This window comes from Mustelus asterias, chromosome 18, assembly GCF_964213995.1.
Source record: "Mustelus asterias chromosome 18, sMusAst1.hap1.1, whole genome shotgun sequence".
NCBI classification, from domain to species: Eukaryota; Metazoa; Chordata; class Chondrichthyes; order Carcharhiniformes; family Triakidae; genus Mustelus; species Mustelus asterias.
The window spans coordinates 57,046,465-57,060,962 of record NC_135818.1 but is presented as its reverse complement, the minus strand read 5'-3'; the positions used below and the strand labels follow the sequence as shown (position 1 = coordinate 57,060,962).

Genomic DNA, 14,498 nt, shown 5'->3' with positions numbered 1-14,498 from the left:
GAATTCCTAATCACAGTCCACCTCTACTCTCAAGTGAAGTACAAGTTTTATATTGGTTTTTGTTTTGTCTTATTAAACAATTTCCCCAGTAAATGTCTCTAAGAGCATAGTTTTTATTGCCTTTGATCCTTTATATATCAAAATGTAGGATAGCTGGAACCTAATTAATAAAACATGTTTGTTGTTTGTGATCTCACAGTTTGCAAGTTTGCGCCGGAACATAACCCCTGCAAATGGCAGGACTGCATACTTTACGACAGACACAATATTATAAAAGCTATCAAATTATTAATGGCTTTGATCAAGCATTTAAAGTTAAATTACTTACTTGCTTTAACAGTATGAGTTTTGTTTAGGGTGTTATATGCAGCCTGTTGATAATTCTTTGGTGGAGTAGCTTGCTGAAGATACATAGAATAAATTGAACTGGAATTCACGGTTTGAGGCCCTTTTCGTGGAGACTGAGGTCGAGAACCTTTATCAGTTAAGAATGGCCTTACCGCCACAGCTAGTGGTGGATCAGGTCTGTTATCTCCAGCAGGAAACAATGGTGAACCAGCTGGCTGATAAGTAGGACTTGGAGGCACAGTAATTCTCTGCTGAATTTGTTGTGAGGCACTAGCTTGAAATGTACTTGCAGGTTGCGAAAGCTGGATAGGTCTCTGCCAATTTGCTGAGGTTATGTTGGAGACTGAACCCATATTAGGCCGAGGCTGAGTGCTATCTTTCATTCTTTCCAGTGAATTGGTAGAACCGATGGCCATGAGAGAAGATTTTGGGTGAGATCCATAAGACTGAGGCAGCTGCTTTACTGCACTTGGCACTGATGGCGGTACTTTTCCTGTTTCAATACCCTAAATTAGAGAAGATATTGTTAAAACTACTCATAATCAGATCATAATCTCCAAAACAAAGCTTTACCTAACCAATTTGTGACTAATGGCCAGTTTCAAAAACATAAAGCACTTAAAAAGTTTCATGGCATTTACCCTTCGTCAGAAAGTTTAAAGTTTACTTATTAGTGTGACAGGTAGCCTTACATTAACACTGCAGTGAAGTTACTGTGAAAATCCCCTAGTTTCACACTCTGGCACTTGTTCAGGTACACTGAAGGAGAATTTAGCATGGCCAAATGCTAAGGACTGGAAGATTCCACATTTGAAAAATAAGAACATAATTAGCAGACATTCAAAGAAATTTTCAACCATTGGTTAAAAATGAACAGCAACCTGAAAGATTGGAAGATGGGGAGGAATGCACCTGGGCAGCACATCTTTCGGACTGTGGGAGGAAGCTGGAATACCTAGAGGAAACCCACACAGACACAGGGTGAACGTGCAGACTCCGCAGAGTGACCCAAGCTGGGAATCAAACCTGGGTCCCTGGTGCTGTAAGACAGCAGTGCTAACTACTGTGCCATCCTACCCACTGTGTCACGTGCACTAAGAATGCTGAGAGATCTAACAGTTTTAAAGTAAGACTGAAGAGAGGGGTGGTATGAGAGAGGAAGGTGGGGGGTGTGGAGGAAAGGACAAAATGGGAAGATCTGTGAAACAGTGAAAGGCAGGAGCTTAAAATCACAAAAGGAATCACAGTGCACACGAAAGATGTGCCCAAAGAAGGTGCGAATAGGAACAAATTACTATTTATAGCTGCCACCCAAAAAAAGTAAGAAGTTTAACAACACCAGGTTAAAGTCCAACAGGTTTATTTGGTAGCAAAAGCCACACAAGCTTTCGGAGCTCTTAGCCCCTTCTTCAGGTGAGTGGGAATTCTGTTCACAAACAGCTTATAAAGACACAGACTCAATTTACATGAATAATGGTTGGAATGCGAATACTTACAACTAATCAAGTCTTTAAGAAACAAAACAATGTGTGTGGAGAGAGCATCAAGACAGGCTAAAAAGATGTGTATTGTCTCCAGACAAGATAGTCTTGTCTGGAGACAATACACATCTTTTTAGCCTGTCTTGATGCTCTCTCCACTCACATTGTTTCGTTTCTTAAAGACTTGATTAGTTGTAAGTATTCGCATTCCAACCATTATTCATGTAAATTGAGTCTGTGTCTTTATAAGCTCTGTTTGTGAACAGAATTCCCACTCACCTGAAGAAGGGGCTAAGAGCTCCGAAAGCTTGTGTGGCTTTTGCTACCAAATAAACCTGTTGGACTTTAACCTAGTGTTGTTAAACTTCTTACTGTGTTTACCCCAGTCCAACGCCGGCATCTCCACATCATGACCCAAAAAAAGGGCAGAGGTACTATGAACTCAATGTTCAGTCAGGAAGGCTATAAATTGCCTAAACTTATCTTGATCTTCCACAAAAATATTTCACTATATTCATATTATTCATGAAAGAGGAATACTGTTAAATGTTCAAAAACTAAAACTTTGGATTCAGAACAAACTAAATTTAATGTTGTGTCCTGGAGAAGTACAGGCAGGCTGCCATCTAGAGTTGACTGTACCTTGACATTAATTTACTAAAATCAGATAGGGAAAGATCGCCTCATATCAAATGGATCATCAGAGACATTTTGAAGTACTGTCAAAACCTACCACCATTTTTTCATTGCTTGAAATAGCTGAGGAAGTGGACAGGGCCTGACTTGATCCAGCTCCGGGTTTCAAAACTGTATCCATGTTGGATTCCTTCCAGTCATTGTTTGCTGTTGTAGGTGATTTCCCTGTAGTAACAGATCCCTGTGGGAGTGCTGGCCAATTTCCATCGTTAGCTAATTAGGACATGAAAAATTGCAGTACATTTAATAAATCCATTTAAAAAGATTCAAACAGCTACTTATTTTGATTAAATTGATCACCTAATCTGTCACTCCAATTAGGGCAGAGTTAGGGAGAGAATGCACCAACTATTGTTCAAGCACAGTCATTGCAGCCATTTTGGGGACAAAGTGGAAATATAATTTCTTTATTTTACTATGCACATGGCACATGCAAGTAGTTGAGTTTAGTTACAAACTGATTAGATATGTCATATGTCCTCTGTCTGAAGACAGGGCCTAAGCTCACTGCTAATACTTGATCTCAAGCTGTTTTCTTGGCAGTTTCACCGTGGTAGTTTGCCATTGCCTTCATTTGGTTAATTGACATACCCCAAAGGCAATGATCCTCTAAATACTATTATTGCACGTTACTTGTCACACAACACACATCATCACAACAAAAATGGCTAAATAATTTTCTCTAATTGTTTATTTAAGCTTCACTTAGTCTTGATGGATCAGCATTTTAATACAATGTAATATGGTGTGGTTAGTTAGGGTCTTCTTCGGTAAATTTCCCAGAGATGGACAAAGCAGACCTTACAGTTAAGGAGTGTGAAATATTGGATGGGACAATATTTCTTTCCTATGTTTAAGATTTTTAGCATTCTTGAAAGTAGATCAATCACCAGGCCAAGAAGAAATGTAGAACAGGTTGTTAAAGGAAACAAGAGAAGAAATAGCGGAGATTTTGTCCATCAGTTTTCAATCCTCTCTGACCATAGGTGCGGTGGAGGAGGACTACAGGATTGCTAATCTTGCATAGTTGTTGGGAAGGAATAGTCCAAGTAATTAAAGGCCAGTTGACAATTACCTCAGTGGTGGGCAAATTATTGGAAAAAATTCTGAGACAAGGTATAATTAACCATTTAGAGGGACTTGGATTAATTAGGGGCAGCATGGATTTGTTAAGGGAAAGTAATTTTTAAATAAACTTGATAAGACTGGTTTTGAGGAAGTAACAAGGTGGGTCAATAAGGGTAGCATGTTTGAAGTAGTTTGCATAGCGACAAAGGCTTTTGAAAAGGTTCCCCATTGCAGGCTGATCAGAAATGTAAAAGCCTATGGAATCCAAGAGAAAGTAGCAAATTGGATCCAAAATTGGCTCTGTGACAGGAAGCATAGGGTATTGGTTAAAGGGCATTTTCAAGACTGGAAAGCTGCTTCCACAGATTGTGAACAGAATTCCCACTCACCTGAAGAAGGAGCTTAAGGCTCTGAACGCTTGTGGCTTTTGCTACCAAATAAACCTGTTGGACATTAACCTGATGTTGTTAAACTTCTTACTGTGTCCACTGAGATTCTACAGGGCTCAGTACTTGGTCTCTAAGTACATGTTATACGTATTAATGATTCAGACTGAAATGTATGGAGTATAATTGGGATATGAAAATTAGCCAAGGGGTAAAAGTGGGGGGAAAAAGCTGCAGTCTGTAGGAAGATATCCACAGACTGGTCAGATGTAGAAAAGTGGTTAATGGATTCCATAGAAGTGTGAGGTAGTGCATTTGGAAAGGATAAACAAGGCTATGTTAAGTGCCAGGTTGCCCAAAGGGAAACTTGAACAAGCACATGTTGTGAGGAGGTATCTGAAGTCAAGAGAAGTACATTTCAGACTACTTGTGAATATTTTAAATGTTAAATTTAAACATTTATCACAACAAAGGGGGAAAAAAACATCACTTAAAGACACAAGAACACCTTTACACAGTTAATAGTACTTTACAAAAACTTTTCCCACAATATTCTGGCTTTAAGTAAACTCAGAGCTAAACTCCCTTTTGGTGGCAACAGTCCTCATAGATGTTTAATCTATTTTTAAAAATCCAGTAATGTTACTACAAAATGTTCTGCTGCTATACAGAAATCTTACTGGGATTGGTATGGGATACTGGGATGCCATAATTTGTCTCAACAGCCTTGTAGACAAAAAACACCTTTTCTGAGAGTGATGGCAACGGATTTTTCACAAGTCTGTCTCCAGCACACACCATCTTGGCAGGATCTCATAGCCACACTATCATCAATTTATCTTCAAACATGTTTTTCCCCCTTTGACCATGCACTTGCCTTTTCCCAAAATTTAACAATCTTTCATGTTATTTTATGGCTACTTTTTAAAGAAAATAAACCTCACCAATTTAAGATCACCCAATTGTATATCTTCCTTTTGAAATACAAGTTAACTCTAAATCACTTATTCATACTGCCTTCCTGGCACTCCATTTCCACTTCAACCACTTGCCTCCTCATCTACCTCTTGTTGATGTTTCAACCCTTGCAGTCTAACTGTCTTCAGTTTAATTAAAACCAGACACGTCCATACTCAAACACATAAGCCTTTTTTCACAGTAAATGATGGTGATATCAAAAAAAATTGAGAAATCTCATTTTCTCACAGTAAGTTTCTGAAAAGTGTAGAGGAACAGGGGGATCTTGGAGTGTATGACTACTGATATCTGAAGGTAACAGGACAGGTAGTTAAAGTGATCAACAAGGCATAGGGGATTCTTTCCTTTTGTGTTGGAGCAGGGAATGTTGTGTGAGCACCATTCAGACTATAGCTAAAGTACTGCTTAAGTTCTGGTCACCTGATTACAGCAAGGATCTGATCATACTAGAGAAGGTACAGTAGAGACGCAAGGGCATTCCTAGGAATGCTGCATCTATGGATGAATAAAGATGCAATTGGCTGGGCTTGTTTTCCTTGGAGCAGAGCAAGCCAAGGAAATTTCATTGAGATGCATAGGAAAGATCTAATTCTTTTAGCAGAGAGATTAATAACCAGCAGGTATGGATTTCAAATAATTGGTGGATGGATAGAGGGGAATTTAGGTGTAATTCTTTTATCCAGGAGAGGTCTCAAACTCACTGTCTGAAAGGGCAGAAATACTCATCTCATTTATTGAGCACTTGAAATGCAGTAATCTATAGTGCTACAGATCACGAGCTGGAAGTTGTGGTTAGACTGGATAACTCTTTTCCAGTTGGCATGGACACAGTGGACCAAATGGTCTCCTTCTGTGGCTTATATATTTCTAATGTTCTCAACGTGAATTTCTGAACTTAACAGGTCCATAGGGAAATAAAATGGGCAGCACATCATTCCACAATTACTTCCATGCCTCTGTGGTGGCTACATTTTAGCAGCAGCAGAGAATAGGTCACCAACTCATCGACTTGCTAGGGAATGGAACAATGGTGGCTATCAAATGGAAAAACAGTGCTTTGCAAAATTTCGGATAGTGGGTGTCTGGAATTCGCTGCCGGAATTGGTGATGGAGACAGAGACCCTAAACTCTTTTTAAAAAGTACCTGGATCTGCACATTAAGTGTTGTAAGCAACAGGGCTATGGGCCAGGTGCAGGAAGGTGGGATTAGAAAGGGCACATGGGTATCCTCGGGCTGACATGGACAAGATGAGCCTAATGGCCTCCTCCTGCGCTGTTACTTTTCTATTCTTCTATAAGGTAGCTCATAAAAACATGATTACTTTTCCAAATTCAAAAAACTTATCCTATTTAACGACAGAAGTTTTAAGTTTGTGCAGAAATGTAAAAATGATTCCTTTAACACTATCTTAATTCAAAATTAGCAATATATTTGAATGTTTTACGCCACAATTTTATCATACATCACAAAGTGTAAAGCATATATTCTATTTGTTTACAATGCCACAATTGGTTCTCAGCAAAGTGTAAGAAAGGAAACTTAATTAAAAGAAACTCTACATCAGCTAATTCTTCCAATTTTCCGCTCATCATCCATTTCTGAAAGCATCAGTTCACTTTATTTGGCACTACATAATGTGTTAATTCATAATTCAATTATCCATGGGAAGTTTTACATTTAAATCCATCAGTTTCGGTTATGGCAAATTTAACAATGCGCCACTTAACCACCAGTTCACTGCATGGGTTGTTTAAACACAACCCAGCCTATTAAAAATTGTTTGGTTGTTTACTTATAGATGTATTGTGACTATTTCATAAAATCAAATTTTAACTTCTGGACTATTTTGATTTGTGAACTCATTTTGTTCCTTGGATGGGATTTTTATTTATTTTATAAAAGATCGTCAAGCTAGAAGGAATTTTTGCAATTAAAAATCAACTTTCCCTGTTCTTGCATGTAAATTTAAAAGTTTTAAAACATTCTGCATTACGTTGAAGTGTGTCTGTGGAAGTTTAAAAGAAAAAAATCTTTAAATGCCTGATAAGTTCAACATTATAGAATTTCAATCACAAATATTGCTTTCACAAGATCTTGATTTAAAATGGGAGAAGACGACAACTTCTCTTTTAAAAAATGAAAAAAAAGAGCTTCCTAGTAGACCAACATAAACAACAATTATATTGACCATTGGCAAGATAAACATAAAGGAGAAAAACCTTTCAGTCCATCTTCAGGTTTTCCATAAAGAAAACCTAATCACAAATAGATCTATTGCAATTATATAAAACTGTGACTTTGCATTACTATCAACTACTGCAGAATTGTTCATGGCCTTTCCAAAATTACTGTAACATTACATTTGGGGAAGCATGAAAGAATTTGTAATATTTTATACCATTAGACCATTACAATCAATGGTAGGCTATTATAATCACTGAATATTCAGTTTTGAGGAGTTAAAACAGGTGAAAAGATTTCATTCAGTTTTGAACAGTCAATCATAAAAGGAAACTTCATGCACCAGGCATATACAAACACATGCATCAGTTAGATGTACTAAATGTGATTAGATTAAAAAACCCTTAAACAGGATGCCAGATTTAATTAGGGATGCATTATTAGGGGCTTGTTGCATTCAAAATTATAACAAATTACATCAGTCTATTCAATAAAGCAGAACTGTATAAAGACGTACAACCCAAGCATCTGCTTTCATAGTTTTTAAGATGCAAGGATGAACCAGAGTCAAGACCCACATCCAAATTAGACACCACCCAGGAGCCGGTCAGCTTGTGTCTAAGCATTTCATCTATGTATAATGGAACAGAAAATAGAAGACAGATAATTGTAGAAAGCATTAGGTTTAAATTTTAAATATTAGATGCATTTTTAAAAACAAGATTAAAATTTCATCATTTAGTGCTTTTTGATTGAAAACATACAACATGAACATTTAGCTCTACCATTATGTTTATTTGTATCTACATTTGGCTGCACAACACTCACTTGTATTTACAATAGATTCATAGGATTATTTTGCAACAAAAATATTAAATGTAACCAGGAATTTTCCAAATGTCACTTCTAAGGCAAGCAGAATGATTGTTTTATGCAAGCTTAAAGCATACAGCAGAAAATGTCCTTTAAGCAAAGTCAGTAACAGTTCCACAGACTCACAATGTAGTTTGTCAGGAACAGAAGCTGCCAAGTGGTTCACACTATGATCTGGAGACTTTAGAGAGGCAGTAGAAGAAATTAAAACAGGATCCACTATGATGTCTAAATCAGAAACTTTCCAAATCCCTGGAGGTTTTTTCAAACTGCCATCTGATTCTGTCCAAGAAGTCAAAGCAAAGTGAGTCATTGAAGGACCCAGTAGTAAAGCAAAAGAGAAACAAGAACACAAAATAAGACAGTAAATTAAACATAAAAAGGAAGTTAGAAGAAATCTGAAATATTAAGTTATAAATTCTAAATACGGCACACTAAAAATGTGATCTCAAGTACTTCCCAACTTAGTAGCATACCAACAGCTGGTATAAGATGACACCCTGAAAGAACGAAACACTTAGATAGGATGCTACAACAGTCTGAAAATAAGATCACTTCTGAACTCTTTCAGAGGAGGGAATTAGTGCTAAGAAATTATGATCCCAGACCAAACTCCCAAGCTTTTGTAAGATCCGGTTAGGGATTAATAACATTTTGTTTAAAGTAGCCAAAGTTTAAGATTCAAGAAACTTGCTAAGAGAATCCACAAAATTCATAGAAACATAGAAACTAGAAGCAGGTGAAGGCCATTCCACTCTTCTAACCTGCGCCGCCATTCATTTTGATCATGGCTGATCATCAAACTCAATATCCTGATCCCCTTAGCATCAAGAACTATATCTAAATTCTTCTTGAAATCAGACAACATTTGGCCTCAACTACATTCTGTGGTAGTGAATTCCACTCATTCACCACCCTCTGGGTGAAGAAATTTCTCCTCACCTCAGTTCTAAAAGTCCCTTTATTCTTAAACTATGACCCCTAGTTCTGGTCTCTCCCACCATTGGGAACATTCTTTCTGAATCTACCCTAACCTTGTTAGAATTTTATAAGTTTCTATGAGGTCCCCTCCCACACTTCTAAACTCCAGCGAATATAATCCTAAACAACTTAGTCTCTCCTCATATGACAGATCTGCCACCCCAGGAATCAGCCTGGTAAACCTTCGCTGTACTTCCTCTATAGCAAGGATATCCTTCCTCAGATAAGGACACCAAATTGCACACAATACTCCAGGTGTGGCCTCACCAACGCCCTATACAACTGCAGCAAAACATCCTTATCCTTATACTCAAATCCTCTTGCTATGAAGGCCAACATATCATTTGCCTTCTTTACTGCCTGCTGTACCTGCATGCTTACTTTCAGCGACTGATGCAGGAGGACTCCAAGGTCTCGTCGAGTACAAACTCTCCCAATTTACACCCATTCAAGAAATAATCTCTCTTTCCACAGGTTCTAAACAAACAAAAATAAACTTTAGTGTACAATGTCAAAAATATAAAACCATTTACAATGTTGATTTTATATTCTTAACATTCAAGATTATTAAGTGCATATGAATTAACAGGAAAATTGTGATCAAACACACACTTTACAAAATCCAATGGATTTTGCAGCAACCTACCAGATGTCAGTAAACACTGAGTCATCAACCAATCTCTGAAAATCTGTCTCCCTCATGAGTGATTCTAAACTTTTCACTTTCGAAGGCCAAGACACTGAATTCTTTCAAAGCTGCTCCAGCTCGGACCTGTCAAAGCCTACACATCTCCCAGGATTTTGATCTCATTTCCTGATTCTGCATTTGCCCGAATTTTCAAGCTGACACTCTAGTCTCTACTTACGAGTGCAATTTCAGTTCTTTAGAAGCATTTCTTTAAATATATATTTGCATATAGTGAAAAGTATTGTTTTTTGTGTGCTATACAAAGCATACTGTACATAGGGAAGGAAAGGAGTGCAGAATGTAGTGTTACAGTCATGGCTAGGGTATAGAGAAAGATCAAAAGTCTGATGGCAGCAAGGAAGAAGCTGTTTTTGAGTCGTTTGGTATGTGTCCTCAGACTTTTGTATCTTTTTCCCGATGGAAGACAGGAAGGTGCTTTTCCAAGGCAGTGGGAAGTGTAGACAGCGTCAATGGATGGGAGGTTGGTTTGAATGATGGATTGGGCTTCGTTCACGACCCTTTGTAATTTATTGCAGTCTTGGACAGAGCAGGAGCCAAACCAAGGCATGATACAACTGGAAAGAATGCTTTCTATGTTGCATCTGCAGACATGCCAAATTTCCTAAGTCTCCTGAGAAAGTAGAGGCATTGGTGGGCTTTCTTAACTATAGGATCTGCATGGAGAGACTAGGACAGGTTGGTGGTGATCTGGACACCTAAAATCTTGAAGCTCTCGACCATTTCTACTTCGTCCCCATTGGTGTAGACAGGGGCATGCCCTCCACTATGCTTCCTGACGTTGATGACGATTTCCTTCGTTTTGTTGACATTGAGGGAAAGATTTTTGTCTTGCACCAGTTCACCAGATTCTCTTGCTCTTTCCTGTACTGTGTCTCGTCATTATTTGAGATCTAACCAACAACGGTCGTGTTATCAGCAATCTTGAAAATCAAGTTGGAGGGGAATTTGGCCATGCAATCAGAGGTGAACAAGGAGGATAGTAAGAGGCTGAGGGTACAGCCTTGCAGAGTCCCGGTGTTGAGGATGATCGTGGAGGTGGTGTTGTTGCCTATCCTTACCGACTGCGGTTAGCTTCACTGAGCTGGCACTAGTTTGAATTTCACCAAGTTCCTTAGCTACGCCAAAATATAAATAGGTCTCGGAGCTTGTTCTATGTCCCAACTCTTTTAGCACGGAGCCAGTGACCTTATGCCAACCTCTCAGCTCCTGAGGCCGAGGCTTCAGGGCTTCTCCCGACCTCTAACTGCGCAGAGCTATCAAACAACTCCTGGGACTTCTTCTGAGCCCCAAGCACACAAGAGGCAACTAATGGCAACATTTTTGCTGCCTAAAGTCTAGTCTGCTAACAGCAGCTCCTTTTTACTATGGCCTTTTTCCCCGATACAGAAAACTCACTCCTCCAGCAAACACACTAATCAACTGAAATTCTAGGACTTGAGCTCCACCCATTTCCATGACAACATAGCTTTCCAGAGCTCATGGAATTTAAATTAATTGCCACTATAGCTTTCAAAGCAAAACTACTTTCTAGGCTGCATTACTTTGCAAGCAGTTATACATACCTCGGCCAGAATTCTCCACCCTCACCTGCAGCTGAGATTTTGCGGTCCCACTGCAGTGAATGGAGATTTGGTTAAGTGCCAAATTCTCTGTTCTCATTGGCAGCGGGACGCAAGACTGGAGAATTCCAGCCCTCACCTCGAATTCCCCACTGAAGCAAGTCCACAGGCTGTTTTATGATCTTACTTTTCTAGCTGTTAACATGGCCTCAACTTTTAAGTGGAATATTCTTCAAGTTGCTATAGTTGCATTTATCCCATTTTCTACAATTAAACTTTATCATCCCAGAAATAAAAACTACCTTTAAAATATTACTATGAACCATGAACTACATTTTTATAGCAAAATTGAACTCTTTCCTATTTTCCTCTTTATTGAGCAGCACAGTGGCACAATGGTTAGCACTGTTGTCTCAGTGCCAAGGACCAGAGTTCGATTTCGGCTATGAGTGACCGTGTGTGGAGTTTGCATGTTCTCCCTGTCTCTGCGTGGGTTTGCTCCCATAGTCCAAAGATGTGCAGGTTAGGTGGACTGGCCATGCTAAATTGCCCCGTAGGTGTCCAAAAATTTGCAAGTTATTTGCATTAGCCATAGGTTAAAGGGATAGGGTGGGAGAGTCCACCTGGGTAAGATTCTCTTTTGGAGAGCCGTTGCAGACTCGATGAACTGAATGACCTCCTTCTGCATTGAAGGAATTCTACGTTTCAGTACCAAATGGCGTCAAGAATTTGTGGATTTGGTGCAGCACAATTTTGAAGAATAAAACTTCTGCACTTCCTCCCAACTTACACGCCCAGCCTTATTACTCTAAATTGCAACATTAGCTATTCCTCAGTCCCTTGAGTGAAATTGCCAATTTTATGCCAAATGAACAGCAATTTTGTATTGTGAACTCAATAGTTGACTGGTGATTGGTAAATTTAAATAACCTCAGTTACAAAAAATACTCTTTCTACCAATCATTTAAAATCTACATCACTAGGTTATTGACCTCTCAATTTTATACACTTTAACGAAATCTCAGTCTCCATTATTCCAAAGAAAACAATCCCAGCCTATCCAATCTTTTCTCAATAGCTAAAATTTTTGGCAACATCCTCTTAACCCTCCTCAGCATCCTCTCTATTGTGATCACATCCTTCCTGTAACGCAATACCCTGAACTGTATGGAGTATTCTAACTGTGAACTAAATAGTGGTCTCTGCAGTTCTAGCATATCCTCCCTATGCTGCTCTTACGCCCTATCCCTCAGACAATAAAGAGATGTATCTTGTATGTCTTTTTAACCACCTTATCCATCTGTTTTGTTAACTTCAGGAAGAGAGGATATGCACTCCAAGGTCCCTATGTTCCTCGACACTTTTTAGAATTCTATAACCTCTATTGTATTCGCTTGCATTGTTTGCCCTCCCCAAATGAATTACCTAATTTCTTCAGATTGAATTCCATTTGCCAATTTTATGCCCACCGAACCAGTCTACTGGTATCTTCCTGCAGTTTAGTTTTCTTCCTCATCAATGACAATATTGACAATTTTCGGATCATCTTCAAAATAGGGCTCCCCTTGACCTCACTGTCCATCCCACCAGCCTGCATATCCAACAAATTATATCGCAGTGTTCCTATCACCCCCAGGTTGAATTCACCACCAAAATCACCTTTCCCACCTGCTTTTAGCATTTGAAGGGTCCATTCCCTCTGTAAAACCCTAACCAAATTTCAAATATTGCAAAAATCTCTAATCTCCCAAAAACCTCTCCCTGTTCTATGTCACATATCTATGCAAGTGTAGAACATACAAAATCTGTTCTTTTACCTTTTATCATCCTGGCCCCAGACTTTCCTTCCTAGTACAACAGCAATTTATGCATATTTCTTTCAATTGAGTATGTACTGTATTCACTGCTTGCAAAAGATTCTGCTCTACATCAAGACGACAAAATGCAGATTGGGTGACCACCTTACATTTAATCTGCAAGCATAGCTTCCAGTAGCCTTTTATTTTAATTCTCCACCTTGCTCTAATGCTGATCTGTCATCATCTTGCAGAATTCCAATGAAGCTCAATGTAAGTTTGACCAATGGCACCTAAACTTTCGATTCGGCACGTCACAACAATTTCAGACCATAACCTCTTCCTCCATTTTGGGGCTTTGGTTTTTTTCTCCTCCTTCCTTTCAAATGGCAGCTGTTTATCATTGTCATTCACTCACTTTCTAGACACATCTTTCGTTTTTACTTTACCATTCCTTTCAACATTACACCACGAACACTTGCCATTTAATCTATCCTGTTTTCACAGTCCTTCCTATTTGTTCGTTTTCCCACCCTCACCCCTTTCACTCAAAACCTATTTTTAACTTTTCTCAGATCTGATGAAAGATCAATCTGGAATTTTAACTCTCACTCACCACAGATACTGCCTGAGCATTTCCTGCTTTTCCAATTTTAATATAAAATCAGGAGCACTCTGATTTCTATTATGTAGGTCTAACGTATCTGTGGTTTGCAGTTCTACACACTGTATAAAACACCCCAAATCTAAACTTAATTTTTTTTTAATTTTTAGAATTTACTGGATGTGGGTATCGCTGGCTAGGCCAGCATTCACTGCCCATCCCCGATATCCCTCGAGAAGATGCTGGTGAGCTGCCTTCTTGAACCGCTGCAGTCCAAGGTGTAGATACAAATGTTTTCTCTGTACATAGTTTAAAAAATTACTTTTGGTCAAATAATTCCAAGTTATAGATTCCTACATCTATATTTAAAAAGTAGAGATTTTGTCGAAAAATTTAATCTTGCATTCATCAGGGCAATTGCAAGAATACCAATGCAAGTGGACTCTGATTGGCAGAGGCTTGGCCATGGAGAATGCGCTAGTTGATGGTGACTGACCAAGCACGGTTTGAAATTTAAACCAGGCAGTTTAACTCTGATAGGGCAATGCTTTGACCCGAATAATGAACCAGTGAATGACCATTGCTTATTTTGTTTAGCTAATCAGGTGCAATGCATGTACCTGCTCTGTCTGAAAAGAACAGGACATTGTGATTTGCTTCCAGTAGATGCAACTACAAGCCCGACTGACAATCTTAAATTAGTTTAATTTTTAGCACATTGAGGATTATTTAGCAAATGTTGTCCAATTGTGGAATCACATCTAAAGTTCTGAATCTAAACTGTTCTGAATTTTGAAAGCAAGGGCTGGTCAGGTATGGTCTGTACTTTGCCCATTG

At 38.7% G+C, this 14,498-nt stretch overlaps 1 protein-coding gene across 10 annotated transcripts in view; it reads right to left on the bottom strand.

Moving 5' to 3' along the window:
• Positions 1-14,498, bottom strand: part of ppp1r13bb (protein phosphatase 1, regulatory subunit 13Bb) — a 102,369-nt gene that overhangs the window by 12,729 nt on the left and 75,142 nt on the right. For 3 of the 10 annotated variants that reach the window (XM_078234031.1, XM_078234035.1, XM_078234032.1), the window contains exons 10-13: positions 8,139-8,294; positions 7,657-7,770; positions 2,563-2,738; positions 329-854 (exon numbers count right to left, since the gene is read on the bottom strand). In XM_078234031.1, coding sequence (XP_078090157.1) covers positions 329-854; positions 2,563-2,738; positions 7,657-7,770; positions 8,139-8,294 — 972 coding nt within the window. The remainder of the gene's footprint in view (positions 1-328; positions 855-2,562; positions 2,739-7,656; positions 7,771-8,138; positions 8,295-14,498) is intronic. The other 7 variants (XM_078234038.1, XM_078234039.1, XM_078234041.1 and 4 more) reach the window with 4 other exon arrangements.